Here is a 22646-nt window from a genome sequence, read left to right on the forward strand (position 1 = left end):
TATGTACACTGCTTACAGAGAGTCCCGAAGGGTCCCGACAGCTGCACTTGCTTCTTGAATATTATTCCCGAAAGTGTTCCTTTCAACACCTTCACGGCGCGTCGTTCTCCAGGCCCGCAAGCAGGCCCCAACACCCTTGCCACTGGTCGCCAGCCGACACGCTCCGTCTCACTCGTGTCGTCCTCTGCCCTCCGTGCCATTCCCTTATCTCTCTTGTCATGTCAACGTTCCCTGCGACTCCATCTTGGTCACCGTGTGTCTGTTTGTGTGAGCGCGCTCATGCTCCATCATCTGGCCGGGGCCCCACCGAACCCCCCCCACCTCACGCACACCTACACCACGCTCAGCGCTGCGGCTCCTGTCGTTGCCGAATCGCACTCGCTTCTTCCCTCCGGGCCTTCATTCGGGACCTGCTCGGGTCCGCCTGCCCACTTGCACGTGCCACGTCCCACGCACACGCGCATCTGCACTGCTATGCCACGACCGAGCACGCCGCTCACATTCACACACGGGTGCGGAGCCTCTGCCTCTCTTGATGTGATTGATGCATACTTCGCTCTCTCGCACCTCTCTCTTATCGCAGCGTCCTTGCCACCCGTGCGCGGGTCTGGGGGTGGCCCAGCGGGCGAGACCGCGGCCTGGGATAATCCACCCCACAGCTCCTGCCTGCACTAAAATTGCACGCAGCTGTACAACAATAGCGCGCAACAACTCAACCAACGGCAACAGTTCACGAGCACGGTGTGTCGCCCTTCGAGCTCCGACGCAAGCTCTCAACGTGTCTTCAACTTCTGCCAACGCTTCCTCGGAGGCCATTGTTTCCATTGCCTCCTTAGCACCTCCGCGCCCGCACGAGCACCAGCACGTTACGCACAGCTTCTGAGACTGCACTGCACAATGGCAACACGGCGAGTGCTGACGATGCGAGGGGCACCCAGGAGTTTGGTAAGCCCGCGCCCAAGGTAGGAGCGCAGGCCCGCCACACCCTGAGGTGCGCCCGCGCACCGCCGCACCAAGTGCGCACACGCTGGCTTATGGAAATGTATAATCAAACGTAGGACGCCCAACAAAAGCACATACAGGGACTGATGGTACACCTCGCTTACGCGCGGGAACAGCACAAGATACGGATAATGCTACATGCCTGCCGACAGTGCCAGCTTCTTGCGTTGTTGATGCAGGAAGCAATTGTGCATGTTGTCCACTCCATCGGCGAAAAGACTTGCGGTGCCTTTGCACATGGCAACAAAAATGGCAGGCCTAATCATGAGCGAGCGCGCATGGGGCAGAAGCCACCCACCGCATGCCGCCGCCATGCGTATGCATGTGTGCAGTTGTGCGTGTGTTGCCTGTTGCGAATGCCAAGAGCGCCGCGCCGCTTTCTTCTTTATTTCTGCCTCCCCATCCAACGCCTCCGCAACCCCTCCCTGACGCCAAGCGGGCGCACACCACACCGCACCGCCCGCCACCGCATGCTACCCACCGCCCCACACTTCCTCACACCGCCCAACCCCCACCGCCTGCCTCCCCATCATCAGCGCAGGGCGATGCCGCCCTTCACCACGCCCGCCACCATTCGGTCCGCCTCATCCATGCTGCCGCTGGCGCTGTCAATGCTGTCCATGCTGCTGGCGCTGCTCATGCTGGTGATCACCAGCTTCTCACGCCGGCTGGCTGCCGCCACCTCCTGGTAGCGCCGCCAGGTGCGGGCGGCGCGGGCGGCGCGCGCCGCCAGGCCCGCCACGGCGCGGCTCTCGCGGTCGCCGTTGCCGGTGGTCTGCTGCTGCTCCTGCTGCTGCGCCTGCTTCTTGGCGCGTGCCGAGTTGGCGTCGTTGTAGAACCTGTTGTGTATGTGGCGGGGTTGCGGGGCCGGGAGTTACAAGGAGGTGCGGGAGGGTTAACGTTGAACCAATCCCGTAAGGAAACAGTGCGGGAGGGTCCACAGACAAAGCAATGGTGCACACACACACACACACACGCCCCCGACAAAAGCCATACACACAGCTCCGCGCACTTGCACACAAGCACCCATCCGGCGCAACACACAGACGCACACATTCAAACACGCTTTCCGTCCCCATTGCTTCACACCACCCGTGCCAGCGAGTACCGGCGCGCACACTCACTGGCTGCCGGCGGCGGCGCCGAACTCCACCGCATTGTTCCAGAAGCCCCAGCCGGCCTTCTTGGCGGCGGGCTGGCGGGGCGCCGAGTAGGCCGCCGACGAAGTCGCCTCCGCCACACGGCGCCGGATCTCCGACTGCCGCCGCTGCCAGGCATAGCTGGCCTCCTGTGGGGCACGACGGGTGTGTGGGTTGGTGGGTGTGTAGGCCGACCAGCCGTGCTGCAGGCACGTGCCAAGCTGCTCCTTACCCCTCCTCGCCCGCACGTACAGCACGCCCGCATGTAATGTGCCTTCAGCAATGCCACCATCTGTTGACCCCGTCCACCCATCCCAACACCCCATCCCATCGCACCCCACAGCGCCGCGCACACATCCTCACCACGAACACGTCCTTGTTGGCCCCCATGCCGCTGCCGCCCATCATGCTCCACACCGCGATGCGCTCCATGCGCGCCATGGCGCCCTCCAGCAGGTTTAGCTGCGGCGCCGTCACCTGAGCAGGCAGCGGCGGGAAGCGCGTGTGCGTTGGCGCAGCCGCTGTCAGACGCGCATGTGTTGTGGAAAGGAAGCCGCGCACGCAAGTGTATGAGCGACGTGTACAGGCGTGCTGCGAAGCAGCCGCCACAGAGAGCGGAGCCTCCCCCCAAAAGAAAGTGTTTACACAAACACTCACGCATGCACACACACACACACACACACACACACACACACGCACAAACACACACACACACACACACGGTACACACACACACACACGGCCTTCCCCCACACCCATGCACACATGCTGACACCCGCATGCCACGACACGCTCACCCAATGGATGCAGGACACGGGGCAGGTGTCGATGGCCTCCTGCAGCTTGGCCTCGCTGTCCGCGTCCTGCAACATCACACGCGCGCGGCCGTAGTCCTCCTCCATGCCAAAGGTCTTGGGGCACACGGCGTTGCAGTTGCGGCAGCCGATGCAGCTGCGGATGCGAGCGGGGCAGGGAGGGCGGGGTTGCATTCATGACTATGCATAAAATTAAGGCGTAGCCAGGAACAGCAGGAAAGCAGGCGCGTTGTCACCGATGTCCGTGGGGAGGGCGGGTTCACAAACTACAAGAGGACCAGGGGCCATGACACGCCACCGGCTGCAATCCCGGCCGCGGTCGGCTCCCGCGCTACCTTCCCCCTCCTGCCTGTCTGCCTGCCCCACCTGAACTCGTCCACGAACACCCGGTCTGCCGGGTAGCGGTCGTCCAGGAAGGGATTGACGCTCTCCGCACTGAACCCAGCCAGCTCGTCGTACAGGGCCCGCTTGGTGGGGTCCGACAGCGTCTGTGCCGTGATTGTGTCGTGTGGGTATTAGTTGTGTCGTGGTTGTGCTTTGATGTGCTGGTGATAGCTTCCCGGGGGGCGGGGAAAACGAAGAGTGTACTTTGGCAGGGGACGGAATTGCAGCCAAGAGACAGAGCTGAAAGTTTGGGGGCGGCGTGAGCGCCGGACCGTCGCAGGTGCTTGAAGCTCCCCGACCCAGCAACCTGGAGTCCAGTGGCTTTACACCCGTGTCCTGCTTCCCCGCTCCCCCGCCCTGTATCCTGGCCGCGCTCTGCCAAAACCAATAACCCTCCCATCACACCCGATAACGTTGGCGTTGGCATTGACTAACCATCCAACATAGACGGCTCCCCTGCTAGCCCCCTCTGCCTCACCTCGTACACTTCGTTCAACATGGCGCAGAAGTCGGTGGCCTCGTCGTCGCCCGTGCGGTCGGGATGGCAGGTCCGCACCATACGGTAGTAGGCAGCCTTTATCTCCTTGCCGTCAGCCAGCGGGCTCTGCGGGAGGGAGGCGTGGCGCGAGCGATGGCGAGGGAAGGAGTGAAGCGTGTATTGGACACGCGCCACCGAGTCGCGGTCGCGTGGCCGGAGCCGCCGACATGCCAGATACCTCCTTCGACACCGGCTATGTTCGGGTTCTTCAACCATGCATTTCGCTAGGGCAGCGACGGCACGATGGAAAACAGCAAGGGTTTGCTCGCATACAGCGTCGCAGCCGCTTACCACGCCGAGAAGAGAATAGAAGTCCTCCTCTGCTGCTTCCTCAGCTGCTGCAGACTGACTTGCCACAGCTGCGGTCCTGAGCCGGTTCGGTCGCTTGTAAGGGCGACGAGTCGCTTGAGCAACAGACGGCAAGCCGGCTCGCCGCTGTGCCATGGAATTGCTGCCATGTTGAAAAGTGGCCTTCAAACGAAGCATTTTGCGCAACAGCTGATAGAAATCGGCACTAGTTGGTAAGATAGTAGAGAATCGGCCTGGTCTCGCGCTCAAACTGCTCAACACGGGCCTGCCCGCAACGAGTGAGCAGGCAAGGCCCCGTAACAATTGTATAGGCAATGATGGGTTGGCGCAGCGCCCTCTTGGCTTCCCGACTTGCCCATCGCGCATTTATGCACGTCATCATGGCGCCCCGTGTGCGGGATTTCCTGGCCTACCGAGCTATCCTTTGCCTACTGCTTTAATCTACACATAGGACGTGTTAGGTATCAAATGCTGGGGACCCGCGGGCCCTGGGCCGCGCACGCCCACCGTGACCGCTTCGCGCCCCACGCGTGCGCACGCGTGCGCTACGCCGCCGCTCTCCGGGGCTTTCAACCCGCTTACACCACTATAAGGCTTGCCCTGTAAGGACGTCGGACCAGCTTTGTACACCAAACGCGCTGTTCCTTGCAACCTCGAAAGCGTACCTTAACTCGAACAACACCACATCTGCCAAGCCCAGCTGACCCTTGACTCGCAAACTGCACGGACAGCAGGCAACGCCCCGGTGTTCACCTCCGCAACACCCTCAAGTCCTCAACAATACCGGTGCTCATTCCGGCAACACCGAGGTCCCACCGCAGCAACATGCTCATCCATCCTGCGCATTCGTTCTTGATTCGCACCTTCACGCTCCCACCCCACTCCACCCCACTGATTCACCCCATTCCAACCCCACTCTCCACACCTCCATTCACCCCCTCCCCCCTTACACGATCTTCCACTTCATCTCGAACGCCTGCGTGATGCGCGCCAGGCAGTAGGCCGCCGACAGCGGGTACTCGCTGATGTTTAGCTCCTCATCCACCCAGGGCGCCTCGATCTTGCCGTGCGCGAAGGCGCCCACCACGAACACAATGGGCCCGCTGTCCTCCAGCCCCGCCACGTACTCCTGCAAGGGTGAACACGAGGAGGAGGCGCGGAAGTGGATACGGGAGGATGTGATAAGGATGAATGTGTTGCGTGCGTCGGGTTGGAAATGAAGCGTGTGCGGGTATGCAGAGGAGAGCACAGGCAGCACCAGGCACTGCGCCCGCGCCGCGGCCGCACACCAAGCCATACACCTCTGCAACCCGCCCAGCCATCCTGGTCCAACTGTCCCGTACAGGCCCCGACCACAGCCGTACAGCCGTAGACACGACTCACATGGATGGCCACGTGCTTATCTGCGGCGAATGAAAAGCCCACGCGCTTGCAGTTGAGCGGAAGGTGCTTAGTCACCGGGCCTTTAATCACCTGCAGTGACGTAGGTTGGGATCAATATCACTTTGCAGTGTATGCCCAGCTGACAACACCCTAGAGATGGGGATACAAGGCGCTTTTGGTTCGGCATGCTCCCACCCTGTGCCCCCTCGTCCCTGCCTCCCGCCACTTCCGCCGCTCACGCCCCCTCTTGGAACCCCCTGCCCCCCTCCCTCCTCCACTCCGCACCTTCATCAGCTTGTCAGGGCCGTTGGTGGCGCGGATGGACAGCTTCTGCAGCAGCTGCACCATGAGGCCGGAGAAGCGCTTGATGGTGCGCGGGATGCGCGTCTTGGGGTTGATGGAGAACAGCACGTTCTTGTGCGTGCGCACGTACACAGCCTGCGGTGGCAGTCGCAGGTGCAGGTGCGGGCGGGTGTGCCGGGGGGAGGATGTGTTGGTGCAGCTGCGGCCGCATGGCCGTGTGGCTCGGCAGGGGACCACAGACGCGTGCTCCTACCGTATCACTGCCTCCCATATCATCCCCTCCCGCGTCCTGTCTCCTGCACCACTGTCTCCCCGCCATCCGCGTCCTGACCGCCCCGGGCCAAGCCTCCCCGCCCTGAGCGACTGCAACCGCTGTGGCGTCGCCTCCTGCCTCAACCGCAACGTGCCAGCTGTCGCAACACCGCTGTAGCTGGTGTCCCCGACCGCCAACATAACGTAGCTGGGCCTTGGGCAGCCGTTGCCCCAGCCAACTCCACAGCAGCTTTAGTCGACACCGCACTCCCCACGTCCGCACGATCCCACCTTGATTTTCCCGGCCTTGTTGAGCGGGCTGTCGAGCACGTTTAGAAGCGCCTGCGCAAGGACCGATGCGGCAGCAGCTGAGTGCCGCGGGCCAGAACCCCAGCCAGTGCCACATCCCGCCACGGTGCCACCCAACGTGTCGTGTACACATTCGGCATTGCCTTTCAATAGCTTGGCATGCAACCGCTATGGCTGCGGTAGAATAACGCCGCTCGAGAGCGCCAGGCGCCTTGCCGACGTGCTACGACGGCACGCCCCCCGTCAACACCCCGCCGGGGCTCGCACCTGGTGGCAAATGTCTGGGCGGTACAGCGCCGGGTCCTTTTTGTGCTTTCGAAGATATGTCGCGTGGTCATCACAGTTCAGCAGCTGGTAGGTCTGCGTGGGCGAAAGCCTGTCGGGACTCAGCCGCCGACGTTTCGGTCACCGACTTGTTTACGCACCTTGCCGACTTGCGCAACCTCTAACTGAGCATCATCGAGGATAAAAATAACGCCCTGGCCCACAGCGCGCGCCGCAGCCTCCTCCTCGTCAATGCTTGGGGGCTGCAACCCTCCAGCGACCATTTCTTGACCGCTAAACAAGTGAAGTGTTATTTACAGCACTATGAAGGCAATGTATAGCAGCTAAATTGTAAAAATGTGCTGGCGAAGGTTGGTTAGGTCTTGCTTTTGGTCAAGTCCCAGGTCAAAGAAGAAAAGTACTGACAGATACGCTCAAAGGTGGGGGTGCGGGAGCCAAGGAAATGAGGTGGCGGGGCCCTCGTTCGGGAAGGTGCCAGGGTGGGTGCCGGGGATGGTGCGCGGAAGAGGGTTTTGGCGGGTACAGGCAGGTAATTATCCGCTTCGGGCCCCATGTGTACTGAGGTCATGTCCACATAGCAACTAGTCAATAGCACAACACAGAAACCCGACCACTCCCCTTCGCCTTCGCGTCAAACGCAGGCCTACTCGTCTCGGACAGAATCCAGCACTGGAAAACATTGTTTGCACTTGCATGAGAACGATTATAACTTAATCCTTGCAATTCACTGCGGCACTGCCTGCAACCGAGCACATTTGACGAGGACGCGTCTTGGTTACCCCTTTAGTCCAGGCCCATGGCACGGTGAAATACGATATAGCTACACAGCAACATGGCGGACCCTGGGGCCCAACCTGTCCCAGCTCCCCAGTCTGCGGAAGAGCCGGTCACCGGAGGCCTTCAAGAGTCCGTGGAAGTCACAGCGTCAGGGAAATTAGACTCATACAACCGCGAGTACAACCAATTCCTGGTGCGCCCGGAGCCTGGGCCCCGGTCTGCAGTCGGGAAACTTTGTAGCACGATGGTCCCGTTCCCGACCCGTTCCCACCAGTTCTACGCTGCGGCTTGCAGGTTTGCGGCAGCCTCTTTGAGTGCCCCGCTAAGTACCTGCCCATCAAGCCCATCGGCAAGGGGGCGTATGGCGTCGTCTGGTGAGCCAGCTGGGGGTTGGACGGTCGGCGGGGGCGTGTCCTTGCTGCTGCGGCTGCTACCCTCCTGGACCCGTTGTTCTTCCGCACCAAACCTTCATCTCACGCACGGACCTGCCACCCCCTGCATTCCATACCGTCCCTACCTCCACTACATCCAAACACATCCCACTACCGACAACTCCCACACAGCTCCGCCAAGAACCTGGACAACCAGGAGAAGGTGGCCATCAAGAAGATCGCAAACGCCTTTGACAACGTCATCGACGCCAAACGCACCCTGCGCGAGATCAAGTTGTTGCGCCACCTGCAGCACGAGAACATTGTGCAGATCAAAGACATCATCCCGCCCACCAACCGCGATGCCTTCAAGGACCTCTACGTGGTGTATGAGCTGATGGACACCGACCTGCACCAGATCATCCGCTCGCCACAGGCGCTGTCCAACGACCACAGCCAGTACTTCCTGTACCAGGTGCGGACGCGGTGGCGGTGTATGGCGGCGCGGTGGTAGTGGTGTTTGCGATGGTGCGGACGTGGTGGGTGTGGCAGTGCGCGGTTGAGGAAGCGGAGCTGGGGGCATCGCGTGGGTTAGGGGCGGGAAAAGAGTTGGGTGAGGGAGTGGTGGGGTCTAGCCGAGGTGGTTCTCATAGGCCGTGGTCAATGCATTGTGCATCGGAACCCTCTTCTGAGCTCAGGTTCCAAGCTTACTCACCGCGCTGCCTCGTTTGCCTGCCCTGATCTCCGCCTAACCCATGCCTCCTGTTCTCCCACCCCACAGCTGTTGAGAGGGCTCAAATACATCCACAGCGCCAACATCCTGCACAGAGATTTGAAGCCCAGCAACCTGCTCGTGAACGCCAACTGCGACCTCAAAATCTGCGACTTCGGCCTTGCACGGACCAGGTGCGTGCCTGCAGCATGCCTTCGCGCCTGAATGCCGGCCTGTCCCACAAAGATCATGGGATACACGGCACTGGCACCCAACAGCTCCGTACGCCCCCTCTGTGTCCAACCCATTCCACTCCACGTCACCCAAGCATGCATCCCATCAAGCACCCGTCCACCGACCCCGCGCACCGCACGCCCCCAAACGCCCCCCCGCAGCACCAGCAACGAGAAGGAGTTCATGACGGAGTACGTGGTGACGCGCTGGTACCGCGCCCCCGAGCTGCTGCTGAGCTGCAGCGGCTACACCACTGCCATCGACGTGTGGTGAGCAGGAGGGGGGCCGGGGCGCTGCGCGTGGACTGAGTGAGAGCATCGGGCCAGACGGGGCTGCGCGGCTCCTTCGCCTGCAACCTCAACACAGTACAAACGCGTCTCCCGTGCGCTCTCTTAGACTCTTACACACGCGACACACACGCAACACGCACACAGGTCCGTGGGCTGCATCTTCGCGGAGCTGCTGGGCCGCAAGCCGCTGTTCCCCGGCAAGGACTACGTGCACCAGCTGTCCCTCATCACCAAGGTGGGGACACGGCAAGGGGGGGGGGACCCGTCCATGCAACACGGGGGTGGGGTGTTGAGGCGTGGGGCCGCCTTGCCGACTGCCATGTGTGTAGCACCGTGCGCATATGCATGTGCCTGCGCAGCAGGGCGTGCGCAGCAAGACGTGCGGGGCTGTCACTGCGTGGCACAGGCCGCGCGCACACACCTGCCCCGCTCACCACTGCCCGCGGTGGGCACAGCGCACCGGCGCCTACTCACCTGAGAAGCAGTAGGACAGTTGCGAGCCCCATCTCCGCCAGATTGCGGACACCCATCTCCAGCTACTTGTAACCCCCCCGAGTATCTCTTCACGCACAGGTGATCGGCTCCCCCAGCGAGGAGGAGCTTGGCTTCATCACCAGCGAGAAGGCCAAGCGCTACATCCGCTCGCTGCCGCGATCCGAGCGAGTGGACTTCGGGCAGCTGTGGCCGCACGTCACCAAGACGGTAAGAGGGCGGAGGGCGGAAGGAAAGGTGGGAAAAGTGGGGGGCTAACTTTGAACCAATCCTGTAAGGAAACAGTCGCGCTGCAAGGAGAAACAAGGTGGGGGGCGAGGCGGGTTGCACGAACGCTGCTGGCCAACAGGCGAGACCCAGCAACGGCCCGGGCGCTGATGCAGCGGCTGGCGCCTTGCGGGCTTGGGCGCGGCCCTCGGTACTCCGGTACTTGCATCCAACCCGCACGCACCCACGGCTCAACAATACAACGAATCGCAGGCGCTGGACCTGATTGACAAGATGCTGGTGTTCGACCCCACCAAGCGCATCACCGTGGAGCAGGCGCTGGAGCACCCCTACCTGGCCTCGCTGCACGACGTGTCCGACGAGCCCGTGTGCCCCACACCCTTCACCTTCGACTTCGACAGCGAGCACCTCACGCCGGTGCGCCGGTCACGGGCGGGCGCGAGGGCTGCGGGCGGAGCCTGGGGAGACAGGAGAGCGCGGAGGGCTGTATTTAAAACGGAACTGAAGCCCGTCCAGACGGAGGACTGAGTGTGTGTGTGTGTGTGTGTGGTGTGGACAATGTAGCGACCTGGTGTCAGTGGTGTGACGAGTGCGGACACGCCGGACTGACCCCGGTTGCCCTTGTCATGTCTTCCCTGTTGCGCCGCAGGACGTGGTGCGGGAGGTCATACTGCAGGTGAGGGGCGCAGAGGCGCACGGCCGTGTCAAATTGTTTGTTTGCCGTATCATATTGGTTGTTTGCCGTGTGTGTGCGCGCGTGTGTGTGTGTGTGTGTGTGTGTGTGTGTGTGTGTGTGTGTGTGTGTGTGTGTGTGTGTGCGTGTGTTTGTTGCGTGCGCATGCATGCTCATGCGCAAACGCGCATGCGACAGACGGTGGCTGTGGTAACGCCCAGGCGCTGCTACGGCAGCACTCGCTGAGATACTTTCTACCACCGTCAGTCCTATTGTTTCGTGCTCGTGCGCTCACTCTCTGTACACGCTGATTTTCGCGACACGTACTTGTGCAAACCGCAGGACATGGCCGAGCTGCACACCTGACCGACGCACCAGCCGTGACGGACGGGGACGATGGACGGGCGGCACCGCATAAACGGTGGCAGCTGCCAGCCATCGTGGGCCACCGGATGATCGGAGGGCCAGCAGCACAGCAGTACAGGAGGCCTCGTGCTGTTGCGGTGGGGCTGCGAAGTTTTGTACGGATGGATGAGTGCGGTGGAGGCGACGCGACGAGGTGGATGCCCCGGACGGCGGTGGCACCCAATCAAAGGGCCGCGCTGTGTGCATGTGATGTGCATACGCTGATGCAGGCATGCGAGCAGCATATATTGAGTGTGAGTTACAACGGAAGTGCTGCAGCTGGGCGTGCGCGCTGACTAGTGCTGGACCAGAACTTCTTGGTTATATACTGTCCATACTTGACGCGCCTAGACACGTGCAAGGATTGGTTTAGTGAGTGCCATGATGTCATCGTAATGGTGCTGCGTTGGGCCCGAGGATTGCGCCCGCAGGCAGCAGGTCAAGGGCTGAGCTCAGGCGGGGCCGGGGCGTGTCTAACGCGAATCCGCATGGGGACCGGCTTGCGAGTTGCGGCACTGTTCAGGCCGTTCAGGCCAGGTCACGAACAAGTGTATATTTCTGTTGACAACGCAAGAAAGTTATTACAAACATAATCACGAACAGAGCAGGAGTAAAAAAGAACAGCATTCATTCAGGGCGCGTATCCAGCACCAAAATTATAACAACAACAACGCATGGGATTAAATTCTTGGCCCAATAGCACCTAGTCCCGAGGCTTGACAAGGCCTGCACATTCGCTCGGCATTCCGGTCACGCACCAAAGGACTTGTCAAGTAGCGCTAACGAGCAGGAGCTATCAACAGCTAAGAATTGGGATGGCTGGAATGCGGCAAAACAGAGGACTATAGAGGTGAGGGGCAGTCGGAGGTGCGGGCTGACCGTGGGCTCACAAGCGACTTCAGGCCTTTATTCGATCCTAGACGAGAACCTAGACATGGCAGTAGGCGCATTTGCGAAATGCTGCTTTGGTATGACCATATGCTGGGCCTCTTTTGCACGGTGCCTGCTGCTTTGGTGCGAGAACATATGCACAAATGATTACGCAGAAGTTGCACAGGAACCTGAATTAGGCGGGGTGTCTAGCTATTGTGTCACTGACGGATTTGTCACTGCTCGGTTGTGTTTTGCGACGGCTCAACGCCGTGGCGTGACCGCTGCCCCAGTCCTGCGGACCCTGACGCCTTTCTGACCGCTCACGTGCAGGACGCCGGAAGACGTGTGCCGACGGGCAGGACGAGCCACCCCGTCCCCGTGTGCCAGTCCACGAGCGCCAGCAGGGGTGAAGGGCGGTGCGGGCAGCCGTCTGTGGGGACACGGGCCTCAGAACTCGCTCGCCCGTGACGCGGGTGCGGCCGTCACGATATCCCGCTGGCGGGTCCGGAGCAGGGGGCGTTAGGGCCAGCGCGCAGGGCCCCCCTCCCGGCCTGACTGGGCGCCGCCACCACGGCCGGCGATGCCCCTGCGGCTGAAGCGGGACAAGGATAAAGACAAGTCCAGCGGCGGCGCGCCTGGCACCTCGGGCACAGCGCCCGTCAGCTCCAATCCAGTCGCGTTCGCGGATGCGCCTGGGGTCGCCGCCGCTACGGCGGCAGCTACAGCGGCGACCGCCGCTGCTACAGCTGCCGCAGGCAGTGCCAGCGGAGCTGTAGCACCAGCTCACCAGCAGCAGCGGCTGCTGAGCACCATTGACAGCACCGGCACCGCCAGTCCCAGCGAGGGCTCGAGGTCCATCGGCCTCGCGCACCCGCCAGGCATCGCCTCGCCCTTTGATACCGCCTCCGTTGCTGCAGGGAAGCAGGTCGCTCCCGGCCGCAGCGCAGCTGCCCCGCTGGCTATTGCTACCGCTGCTGCTGCGCCGACCGCAGGGAGTAGTTGCGGGACGCCGTCAGGCAAGTCGGCGAAAACGCGGCTGTTCGGTCGCTCCGCAGCCGCGGCGAGCCAGGGCGGTGCCGCAGGCGGAGAGGGCGGAGAGGTGCGCAGTGGCGGCGGCCTCGCTCGCGTCATGCGGCTCCTGTCTACCAACAAATCGACGTCGTCGGCTGCGGCGGTAGCGACGAGTGCTACTGCTGCCGCTGCTGCCGCGGCGGCGGCGGGTACAGCAGCAGGGGGCGGCGCGCAGCCGGTGTCGCCTGTCGCGTCTGCAGCGGGCGCCGGATGGGGCCCCGGTGGTGGGGACACCGCGAGCAGGACGGGCTCTGCGCCGCCGGTCCAGCAGGCCCAGCAGCCCAGCAGCAGCAACTCCGGCAGGTGCGTGCAGGCAGGCAGGGACGCGTGCGGGCTAGGACGTGTGGGCGAGGGCGTGCGGGCAAGGACGTTGTGCGTGTGCAAGGAGGTGGTCACCACGGTCAATTCTAGCTTGTCCGCATGCATGCGCATGCGCTGCGGCAGGCCTGTCGTCCCATGCGAACGCCCCCAAGCCATCCATGCTATAGATTGCTAGCACATCCGTACACATCGCTGCCACCAATGACGCCGAGCACCCCGCAGGCGGTGGGCGGGCCTGCTGCGCATGACGCGCGACGATGGCGCCAGCGCCGGTGGCGGCGGTGGCGGCGGCGCCTCCGTCTCCATCTCCACGTCGCAGCCGCATGACCAACTGCTGTTGACCGCCGCCACTGGCATCACCGGCATCACCAGCGGCGGCGCCGGCGTCGGCATGACCACCCTGATGATGACAGACACGGCCGGCAGCATCGCCAGCGGCGCAGGCGCCTGCGGCGCCTCAGCCGCCGCCTCGGCGGCGCGCGACGGCCACGCCCTGCTGGACGCCGCGCCCGCCGCCGCCGCGGCAGCGGCGGGAGCGGGAGCACTGCTGTCGTCCAGCCAGGGCTACGGGTTTCGGGGCACGACGCGCCCGTCTGTGCTGAACCCGGGCGCGTGGCGGGAGCTCTCGCAAGGGCAGCACCCTATGAGCCCGGCGTCGGGCACGGAGGGCGGGGGGCTGGGACCGGACTCGATACACAGCGGCGAGGATACGGTGGAGCGGCTCAACCGGTTCCGCAAGGCCTCCGGCCGCAACATGCGGCCTAGCCTGGAACGCTCGGTGCAGCACAACCGGCTGCAGCAGCAAGGCGGCGGCCAGGGAGCCAGCAGCACGCCCACCAGCGGCGTCGGGGGCGTGGCAGGAGGGGGTGCGGGAGGCGGGGGAGGAGGTGCCGGCACGGGCCACCAACGCGACACCGCCAGCAGCATCCTATTGAACAGCACCATGGAGAGCGGGTGCGTGGCGTGGTGGGGCTTGGGCGATGGGATGGTGGGGATGGGGATGTGGACGGGGATGGGGATAGGGCGTCGGGTGACGTGGCGTGGCGTGACTTGAGGGCACTAGGGCAGGGGCATGGACAGGAGCAGGAGCAGCGCCGCGTGCGCCTGTTTGCATAGTCCGGGCAGGATGGAGGCTTTGGCCAAACGTAGCCACCGGTTTGCATGTCATCTCGCTGCCATACGCACGGTGCAGCCTGCGTTCGCCGGCCCCTCCTGCTTTTAACCATGCCCGCACACGCGCACTGTCAACCAGGCTACCGCGCGATTCGTTCGAGAGCGACTGGGACGTTATGGGCGGCGACGGCGACATCAACGCCATGTCCGCCGCCGGCATCAGCACCTCGCTCTACACCGGCGGCGGCGGCGGAGGGCTGGGCGGCGGAGGGCTGGACGGCAACAGCGGCGGCCCCGGCATCAACAAGGCGCTGTTGGCGGCGGTGGGCACGTTGCACGCGGCGTCCAACGGCGACAGCGGTGACGCGTTCGGGGGCGGCGGCCGCAACGCGGCGGACAAGGCGCGGCGGCAGGGTGAGTCCCAGGCCGCTGGAGCCTGCGCGGTGGGAAGGTGGTTGCCCGCTTGTTGTCGTGGTCGAGTGTGGTGGACGGTTTGTAGGTATGGCAGCTGCCGGCAATTAAGCCAGGATAAGCACCAGCACGCACGTTTCGCTGGGCTCTGCAGGCGGGCGCCCCGGCGGCAACGCAGCCGCACGCGACGGCGGGCCCTCCGACCAGCAGCGCCAGCAATCAGGCGCAGGCGGAGGCGGCGGTGGCGGGATGGGCAGGGCGGCCGGCGGCAACTCCACTTCCACCTCGGGCGCAGGCGGCGGCGGGGGCGGCGGCGGCGGCGGCGGGGGCCAGGACGTCGGCACGGCGGCGCGCGGCGGCGGCGGTGGCTTGCGCGGCCCTGGGGCCACGCTCTCCGGCGGCACGGGCACGGGCACAACGTCTTCTGGCACGGTGCCGTTGGACCTATCCTTCAATCCGGACCGTCAGGGCGGTATGGCCGGCGGCAGGAGGCTGGGGATGGTGCGCCGAGAGCGCAGCGATCGGGACCGCTTCCGCCGCTGGCGGCGCGGCAGTGCCGGTGGCGGCGGAAGCGGCGACGGCGGCAGCGACGACGATTACGGCGACGCTGACGAGGACGACGCCGGCCGCCGCCGCAGCGACGACCCGGCGGCGCCGCCGTCGCGCCGCCTCAGCCGTGACCCGGCGGCCGGCGATGGCGGCGGCGGCGCCAAGAGCAGGGCTGCCGGTAGCGCGCCCAGCCCTGAGGATCTCTTGGCTGCCCAGATGATAGCGCTGCAGAACCGCATCAATGCACTGACAGATGAGGATTTGCTGAACCCCTCTGCCAAGCTGGGCTTTGTCAGCCCCTCGGCAGCGGCAGCGGCGGCACCGCCGCCGCCGCCGCCCGGTACGGCGCAGCTGACGATGCTGCAGTCGTACGTACAGCCCGCCGCCGCCATGGGCGGTCTGAATGCCGGCATGAGTAATGCGGCGCTGCCGTACCTGCCCAGCAGCGGCGGCACGGAGGGGCCTGGCGGCGGCGGCGGGATGCCGCACTCTGTGTACAGCCACCAACTGCCGCTGATCCAGGGCTCGTACGGCCACCATCAGTCCCACCACCACCCGCTGTCTCCGCACCACGTCTCGGCACAGCAGCAGCAGCTACAGCAGCAGCAACAGCAGCAGCAAAACTACCAACAACAGCAGCAGCAAAACTACCAACAACAGCAACAGCAGCAGTTTCAGCAGCAGGTGCATGCGCTGCACCAACAAATGCAGCAACAGCAGCACATGGTGGGAATGTATGGCGGCATGGGGCTCGGCGGCATGCCGCAGCAAGTCCAGCAGCACCAGCAGTACCAGCAGCAGTACGGGGCAGGCTCGTTGGCACAGGTGCCGGGTAGCATGCTGTTCGGCGGCGGCGGATCCGGGATCCTACCTCAAGGGCCGTACGGCGTTATGGGTGGCGGCGGCGGCGGCCCAATGCAGTTGCAGACGGCGGTGACGGCGCCGCTGCCGCCGTCCATGCACTTGTCACCGGCGCCGACGGGGTACGGCGGCGGACCCGGCGCCGGTGGCGGCATGCTGCCGCAGGGCGGGATGGGCGGTGGCGGTGGCAGTGGCGCGCCCGGCAGCAACGCCGGCGGCGGTGGCGGCGGCGGCATGGGCGCACTCGACGCGCTGTCCGCCTTCCTCGGCGGCCCACCGTCACGTGCGGCCAGCATGTACGACGGCGGTACGGGCACGTTGATGAACACTGGCGGCGCCGCCGCCGGCGGCCCCGGCTCCCAGGCCTCTGCCATCGCCGCCGCGCTGCGCTACGGCTCGCCCGCCTCCGCCAACGGCACCATGGGTCGCGCCAGCGGCGTGCCCCCGACAATGATGCGATCCATGCAATCCATCAACGAGGACAGCGGTTACCCCGCATCAGGGCACGGCGGCGCTGGCGCCGCTGGCGTCGCCGCCGGTGCCGCCGCGGTGGGCTTGAACCCCCTGCAGGTGGGCGGCTCCAGCCACCGGCTGGCGTTGAGCAACACACGCACCGGCCTGCCGCTGACGGATGAGCCCGCCGGCCCCAGTGTGCTGTTGTTAGGGCGCAACGACGGCACCTCGCAGCGGCCCGCCAGCTCACGCGCCGGCGACGTCACGGCTGGCGGCGGCGTCGGCGGCAGCACGCCCGGCGGGCTGCAGCCCGGGCAGCTGTTCTCCACGGACGGCAGTAGCAACGGCGACAAGTCGGGACCCACGGGTGCCGGGCGGCAGGGGCTAACCGGCGCAGTGGGCACCGTCGTCGGCGTCGTTGGCGGCGGCGGCAGCAGCAACGGCAGAACGGGCTCCGCCGACGCGCCGTCGCCCGAAGCGCCGCGCGCGCCGCTGCCGCCCATATCGACGACACCGCCGCCGGCGCGGCCCGCCGGCGGCAAGTTTACACTGGCGGCGGCGCTGAGTCGCTTCCAGGAGGAGCTGCAGCAGAGCATCGCGGCGCCAGCAGCGGGCGCAGTCACCGGCGCCGGCGCCACGGGCAGCGCCGCCACGGCCGCCGCCGCCGCGGGCACGGGAACTGTCGCGGCAGGGTCGCGCAGTGAGCTTGGCAGCGACCGCGGGTCGGAGTGGGCGGAACAGGGCAGCAGCAATGGTGGCGGTGCTGGTGGCGGCGGCGGTGGCGGCTCCCGCCGAGTGCTTAACCGTGTGCTTCACCCGAACGCGGTGCCTCCTGCGGCCGCTGTTCAGCACCATCAGCAGCAGCAACAGCAGCAGCAGGCGCAGTTCCAACATCAGCAGCAGCTACACCAACACCAGCAGCAGCAACAGCAGCAACAGCAGCAACAGCTTCAGCTGCAGGCGCAGTTGCAGCAGCAGCATCACCAACACCACCAGCAGCAGCAGTACCAGCATCAGCAGTACCAGCAGCATCTACAGCAGCAGTCGCAGATGCAGATGCTCCCGGAGAATCCCGAGTCGGTCATGCAGCAGCTCATGAACAGCAACACACTCATGTCGCCAGGCTCGGTACAGCAGTCCGCCGGCGGCTCAGGTAGGGTGGGCTGGTCAGGAATAGCGGGGCGGGGCGGGGCGGGGCGGGGCGGGGCTGCCGAGGCGTAAGGATTGACCGGCTCTGCCACTGTTTGGCGCGTTCCGCAGAGTCCAGTGTGGCTGTTTGAGTCTTAATGTTCTTATGGGCTTACATGTGATTGTTTTGGTTATAATAATAGTGTTCTGAGCGCGTGGGATGACTATTGCCGGTGCCACAGGCCTGGGAGCACAGCAGGCACCGCACGGACCAGGAGGCGGCGGCGGCGGCGCGGGCGGCGGCGCTGCGGCGCAGCAGATGCAGCAGGCCCAGATGCAACAGCACATGCAACAGCACCTGCAGCACATGGCCCAGATGCATCACATGGCGCACATGCAGCAAATGCAACAGATGCAGCAGATGCAGCAAATGCAACAGGCGGCCGGCGGCGGCGGTGGCGGCGGCGCGGCTGGCCTCATGGGCACAGGCAGCACGCGCGGCACGCGCCCCAGCGGCGATGCCGGTGGCACCGGATCCAGGCGGTACAGTATGGACTACCTGTACGACGAGTTCTTCAGCAATGCGCCCGTGCCGTACGACCTGTACGGCAACGCCGCGTTGCAGCACATGGCGAGCGCCGCAGCCGCCGGCCTGGCCGGGCCTGGCGGCGGCGGCGTCATGAATGCGGCTGGCGGCGGCGCGTCGTCGGGCATGCTCGAGAGCAGCGACGTATCTGCTAGCACGGCCGCCGCGACGGCGGCGGCACAGGCAGCGTACAACCGCAGCAGCGCCGCTGCCGCTGCGGGCGCGATGGGGCCGGGCCCGCCGCCGGTGCACAGCCGCAGCGTACGGCGCAACGTGTCTACGGAGTCGCTCCGCATCCAGGCCGTGACGGCGGCGCAGCGCTCCATGGAGGGCCGAGCTGCCGCCGCCGCCGGCGGCGCCGCTGGCATGGCGCCGTCGCCCTTCAGCACCGGCGCGCGGCAGCCATCGGGCTTCAGCGGCGGCGGCGTCAGCGGCAGTGGCGAGGGCGGCGGCGGCGGCGGCTCCAACCGCCTGCTGGCAGGCTATCCCAACGCCAGCAGCGGCGCGCTCGGGCCGGGCTACGGCACCGGCGGCGTCGCCGGCGGCTTCGTGCCGTACTATGCGCTGTTGTCAACGCCCGGCAGCCAGGTCGACGGCGGCGTCATGCCGCTTGCCGAGCCGACGCTGGGGCATGCCAGGCCAGAGGCCGCCGCCAGCGCAGCGGAGGCGGCAGCGGCAGCAGCGGCTGGCGCCGCCGCCAGCGCCGCAGGCACCACCGCCGCCGTCTTTGCTACCACATCCAGGACGCTGTCGTCAATGGGGCACATGTCTGGCGTGTCAAGCACCAACGCCACACGCGGCACAAACCGCGTCGGTGGCACCCCCGGCGGCATCGCCACGCCCGGTGGCGGCATCCCTGGCGGCGCCAGCACGCCCGGCGGCGGCGCGGCCGCCACCAACTCGCCATCACCCAACCCCAGCACGATGGGCTCCAGCGTCGGCGCAACGGCCACAGGCGAGGAGAACGCGCTGCCCACCACTGCTGCCGGCATCGGTGGCGCCGCCGCTGGCGCCGCCGCCGCCGCAGTCGACCGCAACGCCGCCAGCCGCCTCTTCTTGGAAACCGCCTCCATGAGCGGCCCGAGCGGCACCACGACCGGAGGCGGAGGTGGCGGCGGCTCCACCACCGCCGGCCTTTCATCCCCCGGCTCCGCCATCGGCGGCGGCGGCGGAGCCGCCGGCCTGGACATCAACCTTGGCGGCGGCCCGGGCCGCGGCACCAGCACCGACGCCGTACTTGCCGGGTTCATGGAGTCCGTGCTGCGAAGCGGCGCCGCGGCGGCGCTGCTGGATGACCTGGACCGAGTTAGCAGCGGCACCGCCACCACCGAGCTGGACACAGGCGCCGCCGGCGCGCTGGCGGCGGCGGCGGCGCACGGCTTGGCGATCCTGGCACCGGCGGGGTCAGGCCCGCTGGCAGGCAGGCCGGGCTCCGCGGGAACCGGCGCCAGTAGCGTCGCTGGGCGGCCGTCCACTGCGGCGTCGATTGCCATGTCGACGGCAGCTGCCCGTGGCGGCGGCGGCGGTGGCGGCGGCGCAGCCGCCGCGCAGGCACAGCAGCAGGCGCAGCAGCAGGCCGCGGCGGCGAATGCTGCTGCTGCCGCGGCGGCGGTAGCGGCTGGCGCCAGCGCGCTGCTTGGCAGCAAGCGCTCATTGGAAGCGCTGATGGCGTTCTGCGATGAGTCAGGGCAGCCGCTGCTGCCGATGCTACAGCCAGCAGAGGCGGCGCAGCTGCAGCATATGCTGCTACAGCAGCAGCGGGGCGCATCGGCGTCGCCTGGCGGCGGGCAGGGCTTCGCGGCTACCGGCGCCGCTACGCCTGGCTTTCACCCGCCGGGCTCGGCATCCTCAATTCAAGCTTCTCAGCTGCCTTTGCACCTGCAGCAGCATATGGGCGGTGGCGGCGGCGCGATGGGCGCTCTCAGCCAGCAGCAGCAGCTGACACTGCAGCAGCAGCTGCAGCATCTTCAACTGCAGCAGCAAATGGCGGGGCTGCAGGGGCACAGCCAGCAGCTGTCGCCGCAGCAGTACCTGCTGAACCCGCACCAGCAACACCAGCAGCACTCACCGCAGCAGCAGCAGCAGGCACATGTTTATCCAGGCGGTCTCGGGCAGGGCTCTGGCGGCCTGGGTGGCTCCGGCGGCGCAGGCGCAGGCTTCAGCGGCTGGGACAGCCTCATGTCCTCTCAGAACTCCATCAACGTACCCAACGCCGCAGCCCTGCTGTACCAGCTCAACCAACAGCAGCAGCAGCAGCAACAGCAGCGTGCTGACCAGCACCTATATGACTCGCAATCGCACGCACAGCAGCTGGGCCCCGGCACGGCCCCCAGCACGGCCCCAGGCACGGGCACGGGCATGGGCGCGGCTCCGCTGCAATCCCTGGGAATGGCCATGGGCCTGCCACGTGCGCAGTACGGCACCGGGGAGGTGCTGCTGCTGGCGGCGGGCGGCTTAGTTATTGTGTTTAACCTGGTGATAATCATATACGTGCTCATCACCATGCAGCTGCTGCTGGAGCAAGGCGGCAGCGGCAAGGCCGGCGGCGGCGGCGGCGCGGGGCCGGAGCTGTAGCTGGGCCCCGGGCTAAAGCTGTGGGGCAAGGCTGAGCTCGGCCCCGGGCTAAAGCTGTGAGGTGCTTGTTGCATGTTTGATGGGGCGTACATGAGGAAAGGGGCTGATGAGGTGTAGTTTGCGGAGTGGCGATTTTATATAGAAACTGAGTCGCATCACGGAATGCGCACGGATTTGCGGTGCGCCACATATTACGCATGTTGCGGAACGGCGCTTGGGAGCTTTCCGCGGCGTGGCGGCAGGACCTCGGCGCCGCATTGCAGACTTGGTTGACCCTTCCGGCTGAGCGGGAGGATGGCGGGGACAACATTAATGGCCTGAAGCGTGGTGCTAGCGAGCGTTGAGGCCAACGCACCGGCGTGCCTTGAGACCGACAGGTGGTTGTGACTTCTTGTGGCAGCGCCGATGGCGATCATGGGGCTGTACGCGGGAGACGATCAGGCCGCGGTGTTGCGGCGGAGCTAAAGCCTCAGCGGCTCCGCCTTGGCAGGCTTAGTGCGGGGGGCAAGCCCACGAGTTCCCGTGCTTGCCGGGATTGCAACATATTACATGCCTTCGTGACTTCGATGCAAAACGCTTGTGTACTTTCTACTGGGTCTACGTACGCATTAGTTCCGCAACGCACGTCGATTACTGGGTAATTGGCTATGGAGGGCCTGGCAGCACATACCTTTATAAACTGCTGGCCGTTATCCACTGCGCAACGCTAACGACCTTGGGGGATCCAAGGAGCTAAAAATGAATGCACATTTTTGCACTGCGCGTGTCCGAGCAGACACGCTGACACCAGTGTGCGCAATTGCTGTGTGCATCCCCTACTTTGCTGACGCACGCATGGGTGATGTTGTCTGGCCTTCAATCGCTGGTGCCTTGTCGCGTATAAGGTTGGTGCGCTTGGTCGCCAGAGGGGGGGGGGCAAACGCGGAGCCGTGACCCCCGGGAGAGGGGGCTGTGAGCTTCCGAGGGGAGGCGACTGGAGCAGTAGCTGGGGACAGCTGTACTCGAAGTTGATTGGGGTGTTGCTGAGCAACATGGTGACGTGTGTGTGTGTGTGTGACAGCTCAGATACTTTTAACGCTGCCCTACATCCGTGCACCTCTGCGACTGCTTGAGGGATTTGTAATGGGCTGCCCTTGTTGTTCAAAGGAAGAGTACAAAGCAGAAGGAATGAGCCGGAGACAGTCAACCACCACAATGCCACGCCCTGCTTCGGGACTTGTGGTACGTTTCGAATGGGGGCGGGCGGGGCTTGATAGTGAGGCAGGGGTTCAGCGCCATCGCGCAGTTCCCCGTGTCATACCGGTGGCAGCGCAGGGGGCGAGGGCGGTGTGGCCGAACAGCACAAGACACGATACAGAAACCTCCAGGGCTTGGGAATTGGAAAGGTTGGGACTAGGGAAGCGTTTGGACACCAGGGTCTGCGACTCTGCGTCTCGGACCAAGGGCATACCCACGGGCATGCATGCCAGCACAGTAGGCCACTCTGCAACCTTGTCTGCCACCAGCCACGTGACTTCACCACGGAACTGGGAGGAGCCGAGGAGGGGACCTGGCGTGCAGGTTCACGACGGGAAGGGGTCGACGACCCGCTTGCTACGCAATAGGACGGCTGCCAGGCTTGCCCCTGGGGGCATACGGCAGGGAACTGTGGGGACCTTGATCGGAGGCCACTGCGAGCTATCTCAACTGCTACACGCGCTCAACAATCCCATCCGCCAAACCAACCTCTGTCCTAAGGACCGCTTTCCTGGCCAGATTAAAGCGGTTGTGCGCAAACTTCGGAACGCATCGGAATGTTCTTTGTG

The 22646-nt window shown here is 65.1% G+C and overlaps 4 protein-coding genes across 4 annotated transcripts; 2 read left to right on the forward strand and 2 right to left on the reverse strand.

The window, feature by feature from the left end:
- CHLRE_01g009900v5 (uncharacterized protein) lies at positions 1–4616 on the reverse strand. Its single transcript, XM_043058279.1, has 7 exons — positions 4170–4616; positions 3819–3944; positions 3323–3444; positions 2939–3092; positions 2505–2618; positions 2127–2290; positions 1–1841 (listed from the first exon to the last, which is right to left on the reverse strand). The coding sequence occupies exons 1-7, from the start codon at positions 4320–4322 to the stop codon at positions 1535–1537; spliced, it is 1140 nt and encodes a 379-aa protein (XP_042928193.1). The 5' UTR covers positions 4323–4616; the 3' UTR covers positions 1–1534.
- A 137-nt stretch (positions 4617–4753) lies between these two features.
- On the reverse strand, positions 4754–7126 carry CHLRE_01g009950v5 (uncharacterized protein). Its single transcript, XM_001700204.2, has 6 exons — positions 6860–7126; positions 6702–6794; positions 6417–6467; positions 5856–6008; positions 5571–5660; positions 4754–5316 (listed from the first exon to the last, which is right to left on the reverse strand). Exons 1-6 carry the CDS (start codon positions 6980–6982, stop codon positions 5134–5136), a joined length of 693 nt encoding a protein of 230 aa, XP_001700256.1. The 5' UTR covers positions 6983–7126; the 3' UTR covers positions 4754–5133.
- Positions 7127–7303: 177 nt separating this feature from the next.
- Positions 7304–11469, forward strand: CHLRE_01g010000v5 (uncharacterized protein). Its single transcript, XM_001700239.2, has 10 exons — positions 7304–7689; positions 7791–7870; positions 8060–8342; positions 8649–8773; positions 8975–9082; positions 9248–9338; positions 9677–9805; positions 10076–10240; positions 10473–10499; positions 10839–11469. The coding sequence occupies exons 1-10, from the start codon at positions 7552–7554 to the stop codon at positions 10860–10862; spliced, it is 1170 nt and encodes a 389-aa protein (XP_001700291.1). The 5' UTR covers positions 7304–7551; the 3' UTR covers positions 10863–11469.
- A 47-nt stretch (positions 11470–11516) lies between these two features.
- On the forward strand, positions 11517–21976 carry CHLRE_01g010050v5 (uncharacterized protein). The gene is made up of 6 exons (XM_043058280.1): positions 11517–11751; positions 12105–13148; positions 13389–14120; positions 14419–14693; positions 14845–17706; positions 17924–21976. Exons 2-6 carry the CDS (start codon positions 12355–12357, stop codon positions 20839–20841), a joined length of 7581 nt encoding a protein of 2526 aa, XP_042928194.1. The 5' UTR covers positions 11517–11751; positions 12105–12354; the 3' UTR covers positions 20842–21976.
- The last annotated feature ends 670 nt before the right edge of the window (positions 21977–22646 follow it).

Source organism: Chlamydomonas reinhardtii, chromosome 1 (assembly GCF_000002595.2).
Source record: "Chlamydomonas reinhardtii strain CC-503 cw92 mt+ chromosome 1, whole genome shotgun sequence".
Classification (NCBI taxonomy): domain Eukaryota; kingdom Viridiplantae; phylum Chlorophyta; class Chlorophyceae; order Chlamydomonadales; family Chlamydomonadaceae; genus Chlamydomonas; species Chlamydomonas reinhardtii.